Source organism: Suricata suricatta, chromosome 4 (assembly GCF_006229205.1).
Source record: "Suricata suricatta isolate VVHF042 chromosome 4, meerkat_22Aug2017_6uvM2_HiC, whole genome shotgun sequence".
Taxonomy (NCBI): domain Eukaryota; kingdom Metazoa; phylum Chordata; class Mammalia; order Carnivora; family Herpestidae; genus Suricata; species Suricata suricatta.
In genome coordinates, this window is record NC_043703.1 from 43,875,132 (window position 1) to 43,885,391 (window position 10,260).

Below are 10,260 nucleotides of genomic sequence, written 5' to 3' on the forward strand. Positions count from 1 at the left end.
TCCTATGAGCCGGATGTTGTTCCGTTTGATTGTATCACTCAGATCTCGAATTCTCCTTTCCTGCTCCTGAATTAATTTCTCTCTCTTTTTTTCAGCTTCCTCTTTTGCTAGAACTATATCTTCTAATTCACCTATTCTTCTCTCTGCCTCGTCAATCCTTGAGGTGTCTGCCTCCAGTTTGTTATTCACCTCACCTATAGCCTTTTTTAACTCATCAGTTGATTCTTTGATGCTTTTCTCAACCCTGGCGATTAATCTTATGACCAGCTTTTTAAATTCTTGATCTGATATGTTGTCTAGATCTGCCTTGAGCAGTTCTGTGGCTGTGACTCTCTCCTGGAAGTTCTTCAGGGGAGAGTTTCTTCGTTTTGTCGTTTTTGCTAGTTTTCTGTCTCTTGTCACCTTTAGAAAGCTCGTTGTCCTCTGCGCACCTATTAATATTTCTCTGTTAAAGGAGGCTTATTGACTGTCCAGGGCCTGTCTTTTCAGGAAATATTCTCTTAATGATGTCTCTCAGTTTCTCTTGTTGTGCCTGTGAGTATTTTATTTCCCTACTCTGCAATATTTGGGACTCGCCTTCTTGCACACTTTGGCTTGTTTCTTGGTGTAGTCCTAAGGAGGAAGACAGACTGACAAACACCAAGGGAACAGAAGCACACATACACGCAGACAAATCAAACAAAGAAACACATTACAGGGGGGAAAGAAAAAGTAAATGGGAGGGAAAGAGACAAAAAGCAGAGAAGAAGAGAAAATGAAAAGAGAAAGAAGAAAAGAAAAAAATATATAAAAGGGGTTGGAGACAACAAAGGACAGTAGACCGTTTAAAAGTGTATGACAAGTTTAGGGGCGAGGTAAGGATGAGATACAGGAGAATATATCTGGGTTGCAAGAAGGTGAAAAAGTAAGGGAGAAAGGAGAAAGGAAAATAAGGAGTAAAATTTAGAAGAATTGAGTAAAGAAAAAGGAAAAAGAGGTAATAATGACAAAGAAATAGGTACGAAACAAGTGAAGAAAAAAAATTTTTGTATATAAAAACAGCAGCAGCTCCCCCTGGTGGATGGGCGTGGTTTGATGTGGTAGGTCTTGGAGGCTGTTCTCAGAGGCTCCGCCCCTGCCTGAGGCGAAATGAGCAGCAGGAGGTGAAGTGCGCACCTTCACAGACTCAATTGAGGAGTCCCCACCCCCAGCCTGGGTGGTGATTGCAATGGGGGAATGAAAAAAAAAAAACTGAGTCTCTCTTGGTTTCCGCTGTTGCTCATGGGCTGTGTGTGCTGCTGGAAATGTGCTGGGAGCTCCTGCAGTCTAGGCGAGCGCCCAGGCCTCCCCCCGCCACCGACTCCTTGTTGGGGTTTGCGTACGTGTGGGCCCTATTTTTTCCTGTGGGCACTCGGGATTCGCGCAGTCCGTGCAGGGGGTGAGGTGCACCGTGGAAATGTGGTCTGTGGTCCTGTTCCCAAAACCAAGTTCAAATTGCTCGCCCCTGGAGCAGCTGCGCTGTGGCTGCTTTTCACTGGGAAGTCCGAGTCCGCACCCCTGGCGCTGCTGCTCTCCAGCCGCTTTTCGCTGAGAAGTGTGCTCCCCTGTCTCTTCCCTTTGTCTCTAGGGCTCCACGTACTTCCCCCACATTGGGCTGGCGATCTTGTCTCTCCTGCCCATCCAGGCCTGGCCTGTTTTCAGATCTCCCCTGTTCGCCCTCACTCACTCAGGTATCCTTTAGGTTCTATTCTTTCTGGAGTCTGTATTTTCTCCTTCCGCTCTTGCAGATGAGTGTAATATCCTTCTAGGTTCGATAAATGGGGCGGACGGAGTTTACCGTGCTCCCTTCCTCTCCGCCATCTTGGCTCCCCCACTCTACTTAAATAATTTAAAGCAGAAAAAGACATTGATAAATGCCATCAAGTTGAATGTAATCTTTTATTTTCACTAAATCACTTCGTTTGTCCTTTCAAAATTATTTTTGTAGATTTTGCTCAAAAATTATCTTTAGTAAGCAACCACTTTGCTATTGATGAAAATTTTCTACCTTTCCTGTGCTAATTTGTTGTGTGTTATTGAAAATGTTTCCTTGGATAGTATTATGGCAAATTAATAATAAACAATAAATGAAATGAAGTGGATCTGATTTCCTGGCATCCCAGCTAATCTGCTCTTGGACATGGATAGTTCCTCCCTGTGGGATGTGTAAGCTGTAATTTAAGTAGATGCAGTTCTGGACTTTGTGTGTTCATCATGCTTCAGTTCTCTATCTGGACTATGTCTGTGCCTTCTTAACCCGTCTTGCTGCTTCTCATCTGAAAGTAAAATCAGAGTTCCTTGGGTGGCCTCTGAGGGTACAGTCCCTCCCGTCACACCTTTTCAGATGCCGGTGAGGTTACTTCTCTGTCCTTCACACCTTTACTCTCATACTCAAGTTCGAGGTCTTCAGATTTTCTGTGAGTCTTTCTGTGACCGCACTGTTTGAAATTGCAAACCACCTCCTGTGCTCCTTCTTCCTCTTCTCTGCTTCTGTGTTTCTCTGTAGCATTTCTCCTACAAAGCAGCTGCTTTAACTGCTTAGTTCATTTATTGCCTGCCTGGCTTTATTCTCCGTGGAGAAGAAAGCTCCATGTACTGAGGGATGTTTGTCTCTTGTTGACTGTTCTCTGCATAGCTCTTCAAACAGTGTCTGGCACTTAGTAGGCACTAAATGTTGAATAATGAATGAACTCCAGCTCTTCTAATCTGCATTTCCTACTGCTACAGTGATCTCTCCAAACTGCCCTGGAAAATCTAACTGTGTAGCGGTGCTCTGTCCCTTCATGACCTGGCCGATATCTTTGGTTATAAGTGCTTCTGATTTGAGGTTGTACACATGTGCCTAATTCAGTCGGGAAGAAATTCCTAGTTCTCAGTGCCCTGAACTGACTTCCCTTCTCTCTTTTACTCAGGCTTCCCTCATCTGCTCCGCCCAGGCCTTCCCCTCTGGGTCCTTAGTAGGTACTGTGTTACAGGAACTAGACTGCACTGAAAAGCATTACTTCTGTGCTTGCATTTCTTTTCCCAGACTTAGGCTTTGATCATCTCTTTGTATATTGTGCTTAGAACTAGGCACTTAATGGTAGTTGAGTCAATGGTTTAAAGGCTTTTTTTGTGGTGCTTAGAATATGCGTTTTAACAGGGTTTTTCTTGTATTGAGTTTTGATTTTTATGTTGCATGTGCCTAAACTAGATTATTTTCAGATATTTCCTTTGATATATATATATATATATGCATATATATACACACATTCACGTCATTGTTTTCCATCATATTTTGCATTTGAGACAAAGTCCTTTTATTTATTTTTTAAATTTTTAATGTTTATTTTTGAGAGAGAGACAGATTGCAAGCGAGTGAAAGGCAGAGAGAGAGAGAGGGAGACACAGAATCTGAAGCAGGTTCCAGGCTCTGCTCTGTCAGCACAGAGCCCGAGTGGGGCTCGAACTCATGAACCCTGAGATCATGATCTGAGCCGAAGTCGACTGAGCCACCCAGGCGCCCTGAGAAAGTCCTTTTAATTTGCATACCTTTTGATGTTGTATCTTCGGTGAATATCATAGATTATAATTTATATTTGTGAGCAGAGGAAATCATTCCCGCAAAGTAAGACTACTCAGAGTAGCTGGGTGCAGCTGTGATATGAAAGGTAGGATTAATGTAATTGATAGTGCTTTAATGAAGATAAATTTTTTTTCCTTTAAATTACAGGGAAGTCTTAAGAGCAGGCGACAGATCTCACCTCAGGAATTCATCCATGAACTGAAAATGGGGTCCGCCGATGAGAGACTCGTCACGTGCCTGGAGTCCCTGCGCGTGTCTTTGACTAGTAATCCTGTCAGGTAACCCGTCTATCTGAACGTCATGAGGGCATGTTAGTAAATTAAACAGATGTCCTTAATCTGTTATTTTTACTCAATAATTTGTTTAAAGTACCTGTTAATAGGTGGTATACTTCAGTGATGTCTCAAGGTAAAAATGGAGCATCTAATGTTTAATGCATAATGTAATATAATGTCATTAGTACTTTTGTATTTATATCCAAGCAATACATAGCCCGTGGACTTAAAAAACAAATTTACTCTTTCTTTTCTTAACAATTTAAAGAAATGGTGTTTTTTAAAAGAAAACCATCATGATCAAAACCTATCAATTTAACATGGCCAAGTTTCACTCTGAAGTTTGGTATTCTATATATACTGGCTGATTTTTGTTTGACCAAGAAATAGCATTATTTAACTTATCCTTTATTAGCAATGATGTCTTTATAGGAGCATATAGGTTAGTATTTCCAGATTTAGTGAGTAAAAATACAAGATGCTGAGTGAAATCTGAATTTCAGATACATTGACACTGTAAGTTTTTGTTTACCTGAGATCCAAATTTAACTAGGTGTCCTGATTCTGGCAACCCTAATAGAGATGTCTCTATAAATCAAGTTTTAGACTTTTAAGCTCGGAATATTCTTGAAAAAGTTCAGGCACAAGTTGTTATGAAATGTCTGAGCAGTCATAAAATTTCAGAGCTGTAAGGGTCTGCGGTAGATCAGTTTTGGCTTTGTAGAATAAAAATACTTGTTTTTGCATAAGAAAACATCTGTGTGTTAGGTGTGTGTGTGTGTGTGTGTGTGTGTGTGTGTGTGTGTGTGTGTGTGTCTAAGTGTAAATCTCAGGGCAAGAATGATTAACCATGAAGGTTAATAATGTATAGTATAATCTCTTTGATGTCTTCTATTAGTACTTTTATGGACATTTCTGAAGTTTGGCTATAGTATGAAAAAATCCTTGACAGTAAAACTATTTAAAACAAACAGACCCTACCTATTAAGACATGAAGTGAGTGAGGTTTAACTGAGGGGTATGAAAAGTAAACAAAGTATATTTCAATATATTTCAACTTTGTCTTTGCTTTCTCCTATTTCCCCTCTTCCAGTCTGTTCTCTAGACTGTAAGCTTAATGGTGGGAAGGAGACGGGGGCTTTATATGTCTTACTTACTTCTCTTTACCACGCATAGCACACAGTACATAAAAAGTACTCAGTGAAGATTTGTTAATTGAAACAATGAAGTTTAATTTGAACTGCCTTAAGTTTTACCTTGGCTACGGTTAGAGACTAAGTTGAACTGAGAGTTTCTTTGGCAGGTATAATCATACATGAAGAATTCTGGTTTCCAGTTGAATCTGTACCTGTTTAATATATTCATTCAAAAAATAATAAATGAGCACCTAATATTTACCAAGCCTGGTCTTAGATGTGGGGCTTGGGTAAATAGCAGAGGAGATCCAGGTCCTGTTCTTACAGAGTTTAAATGTTGGGGCGCCTGGGTGGCTCCGTCGGTTAAGCGTCCGACTTCAGCTCAGGTCATGATCTCATGGTTCGTGGGTCTGAGCCCTGCATTGGGCTCTGTGCTGACAGATAGCTCAGAGCCTGGAGGCTGTCTTCAGATCCTCTGACTCCTTCTCTCTCTGACCCTCCTCTGCTCATGCTGTCTCTCTCTCTCTCAAAAATAAATTAAAAAAAAAAACATTACAAAAATAAATGTAGTTAGAGGGTATTTTGAGGTTGATTGGGGAGATGCATTACATGTCTTAGTTTATTTGGTAACCACTGAGCAATGGGTATTTTCAACTTAATTAGAAGTAGACCCTTCCTGTTATCTTCATAATTTGATTAGATGAATATGATAGCAAAAGAACAACTTCAGTAATGTGTTCATGTATATTACAGTGGATTCATTTATATGTGATTTCACCTTAAACTGCTAGGAAATAATGCTATATCTCTTTTGCTTAAACTTTATTTAAAAAAAAAAACAACATGGAATTATTTTTCCAAGAAGAGCCAGTTCTAGAATATATTATCCAGAATCCACAAGCTATCAATATTTCCCTATAAATGATAAAAATCTTAGCATTGGAGAAATTTTTCTGAAATTGTGGCACCTGATGTAGAGAGAAAATTGAGAAGCTACTCAAGAATATTTCTGTGTGCAGTGCTCCAATTAGTGAAATGACTCCTCTGGATGTGTAAAAGTTGAACTTATGCCTATGTTCAAACCTTTGGACTTGGCTATTAGTCTTGTGTCTGCTGACAAAGTCAGTTTTTCATATTTTTTGATGTATAGTGTGTGACTGAATTTCAAGAGAAAAAGAAATAAAATAGTTTTAAGAATCTTTTGAGATCATTGTTAGCCCTGTAGTATTATTGAGTAATCCAGAGTTAACATTCTTCAAAGTCTGTGAATAAAGTTGGAAAAAGAAACACGTGAACTGATTAACAATAGTTCTGCAGTGCTGGTTTGGGATTGAATTTTATTTAAATAAAAAATCAAAGAACAAGAAGAAAACCTCCCTCCCCTCCACCTCACCCCCATCCAGATACGCAATACTTGCCAAATCACTTAACTGCTTCTGAAATGCTACCTACCAGTTATGAGCCACGTCAAATTTCTACCCTCCGGACAATGAATTATGTGAAAACCAGTGCATTAGATCCCATGTTATTTGCCACCTTTTATGAAGAGTTGATTTGAAGACCACAAAGTTCTTCTGTTTTGAAGTTTTATTGATTATTCAATATTCTTGGTGACAGTTTTAAGCTAAAAGACACAGTTGCTTTATTTTTGGAACACTAGGAAAAGACCAACGTCTTCAAATTGTCAATTACAACTTTTAGTGGATCTTGACATAGGCAACAATTATGTTTCAGCTATTGAACACGTTGAGGTGGAAACATAAAAAAGTAGACACTAACATTATTATGATTGATAACAAGCATTTTCGTCCATACTCATCTATGCAGATAGCAAATGAGTTACAAAATGTATCTTCATTTTCTCAATTTGATGTAGCTGTCAAGGGCACGATTGCTGTCTCAGAAAATCCACTCCATCAGGTCTCGTGTTTTGTAATCTTAGGCATTATTTTCCTTTACTCATACTTAGCGTGTGCATTTTGAAGTTTACAAGGAATATTTTTTTCCCTAACATTATCTTTTCATTAAATTTCTAAGGTTTGATTAGGATAATAACTGTCACTTCAAAAAAATCACTTTAAGAAAAATGTGCAGTAAAATGTTTATCGCGAAGCAAGTGAGCAGCCTTTGGAGGTCTTTATTCCATTTGATCGGTGTCATATTTGGAATCTAGTTTTTCTGCATTTCTAGGCTGAAACACAAAGCTGGTGGGAGAGCTTAATTTTGGAATTGGCACATATTTTGTGCCATATACCACATGTGTGAAGAGACAAATAAGAAAGGTTGTAACAAGCAATAGATCAACATAGTAATTGATACCAACATGATGTGGAGAAAAAAGTCCAGACCAATAATTTTGAAGTTACTAATAGTTACTGAAATTTTTATGTATTTATTTTTATTGCCTATTAAAAATTGTTTAATGTTTATTTTTGAGAGTGAAAGAGAGAGACAGAGTGCTGGGGAGGGGAGAAAGCGGGGGAACACAGAACCTGGAGCAGGCTTCAGGCCCCAAGCTGTCAGCACAGAGCCCGACGCAGGGCTCGAACCCACGAGCTGTGAAATCATGACCTGAGCCAAAGTCGATGCTTAACTGACTGACCTGCCCAGGCACCCCTAAAATGTTATTTTCATAAATTGTTAAACATGTAGTAAAGACATTTTGATAAGAGGAAAACAAGTACCCTCTTGCCTACCTGTGAGGCTAAGATAGAAATAAGGCTTGTACTTTGAAGCTTCCGTCCATCCCTGCTTAATTCTATGTCCCATTCTCCCACTATGCTGTGGTTAGCGCTGTTTTGAATTTGGGGCTTATCTTTTGTTTCTCTTCATTATGGGTTCACCATGTATGTGGTCTTTGTGTGTTATTTGGTTTTATCTCTTTGAACTTCATGTAAACGGCATTATCTTCCATGCATTCTTCTGAGACTTTTCCCCTCTGTATTGTATTTGATGGATTTAAGTATGTTGATATGTGCATCTACCCACATACCATCATGATCCATACTTTCCTATACTTTTAGTTTTTCTTATGTTTTAGGAAGCTCTTTTGTAAATAGCATACGAACGCTCTTTTAAAGAAATCTGATAGTCTGTAATTTTCTGGTAGTTTTATGTTTTCATAGCCATGGTAAAAATGTATTGGAATCTGTAGCTAACGTTTCATTTTGAATTTTCAGGTAGTTTATGCTGCTTGCACCATGTTCATCTTCCTTTCCACATCCACCCTTCTGCTGTTTGTTCCTTTTCGGTGTTCTTTCTCTCCTGCTTCCTCTTCTTTCTTAAATTCTTTTGGGTAGATTTTTAATTTCTCCTTTCACTCTTTTCCTTACTTACTAACTTGGAACACATATTCTCTTTTTGATCTTAGAAAAGAAAGTTAGCATGTACACACTCAAAAAGGAAATGTAATATGCATGTATACAAAAGGGACAAAAATAAGCAACATCCTGTATTTTGAACATAAGAATATTACCTAAAAATACTTTAACACCAATTACCTTCTGTTAATTTGTATGCTAGGTTTGTGTGATATTTTAATTGTATTTCTTTCTTTTTAATATCACAAATTAGCTATTACTGTTGAGTCAAACCACAGGTATGTATATATGTTTGCACATTTAGTCTTTCCTTTTTGGGTATTACACATTTGTCTCCAATGATTTTACTCTTGCTTCAAGTATAGCATTAGGTTCCCTTGGCCAAAGTCTTTTGGTGGTAAAATTCTTTTATTTGTCAGAAAACCACTTAATTTGCCTTTACCTTTGAAGGATTGTTTTCCTAGGGCACGAAATGGAGGAACTTTAGATTAGTACATTGAAGATAATATTTCTTCTCCTGCCTTGCCTTGCAGTTTTCAAAGGCTTGGCTCTTGGTCTCAAACTCATTCTTTTCCACGTCATCTGCCTTTTCCTCTGCCTTGCTTTATAATGCTTTGTCTTTGGTGTTCTATAGTTGATTTTATGTGTCTAAGTGGAATTTTTCCTATGTATCCTCTAGGGTTTTGGGGAGCCTTCCTGAGTATGGTTTGGTGTCCTTAATACATTCTGTGAAAATTTCAGCTATTATCTGCTTAAAATTTTTTCTCATTTTTTTCTACGGTATGTAAACCATAGAATGCAGGGCTTCTTCCTCCATATGCCATTATTCATTAACACCTTGATAGTTTGCATCTAGTTGTCTTCTTCTATATTCTGGAAGCACTTATATTTATTAGATCTTGTAGTTTCCTGTTTCTTCACCAGTGTCTAATATACCGTTGAGCTATACATTGCATTTAAAATTTCTATTATTATAATTGTATCCCTGTTATTTTTCCTTGGTTCTGCTTTATTTATTTAAGTTTATTTTGAGAGAGAGAGTGTGAGCTAGGGGAGGGTCAGAGAGAGAGGAGCTGATGTGGGGCTTGATCTCAAGAGTCTGAGATCATGACCTGAGCCAAAATCAAGAGTTGGACTGTCAACCAACTGAGCCACCCATCTGCCTCTATTTATGTTTTAAAACTCCTTTCCCCCCCCCCCCTCCATAATTTGTTGCTTTGTGCTTATTTTTAATCCTGCTTTATTTCTTTAAACTTAGTAAATATCCTTACTTTCTTGGTCTGTAATTCTAGTAAATGAAAATTTCCCTGTCTTGATCCTGGTTATTTGGTGGTTTTTTAATTCTTCCATCTTTGCTTGTATCTTGTTTCTTTGTATGCTCTCTAATGAGAGTGGCCTCCTGTCCCTTTGAACTTTTTCTTTGAGATTTATTTTGAAGATATATTTTTCTAGAAAGAATTGAATGATTTTTGACTACTGGACACATGGATACTTATAACCCGGGACCAATTTAAACTAAAATTTCTGGGCTTGAGATGTTTTGGTTTTTTATTTTTGTTATGTTTGTTTCCTCACACAGGCACCTTACATATAATCTAACTTGGGCTATAAGTTGCCAGAACATATTTGCCTGGTCCTTTACTGGGCAGGTGGGTGGGTTCTTTCTAGCCAACCTTCTTATTGCAGATGTGAGCCTTTGAGATTTTCATTTTTGCCGTGTGTCCCAGCCTTGATCATGGCCTCTAGGCTTTACCTCTTATCCCTTAGACTCTGTACCACAATCACGAAGGAAATGTTGATTTCCTTTGCATCTGTCCCATAGGGCAGAGCAAATGGGACTAAAGCTTGGCATACCTCTCTGAATTCCTCTCTTTCAGTTTTTCTTTTAAGGAAAATTTACTTTCTTGTCACCTCAGATACACCCTTAAAATCATGTTTCAGTGACA

The 10,260-nt window shown here is 38.5% G+C and overlaps 1 protein-coding gene across 2 annotated transcripts in view; it reads left to right on the forward strand.

Moving 5' to 3' along the window:
* DIAPH3 (diaphanous related formin 3) overlaps positions 1 to 10,260 on the forward strand; it is a 499,951-nt gene that overhangs the window by 109,683 nt on the left and 380,008 nt on the right. For both annotated transcript variants that reach the window (XM_029936634.1, XM_029936635.1), the window contains one exon: positions 3,731 to 3,861. In XM_029936634.1, the coding sequence (XP_029792494.1) occupies positions 3,731 to 3,861 (131 nt within the window). The remainder of the gene's footprint in view (positions 1 to 3,730; positions 3,862 to 10,260) is intronic.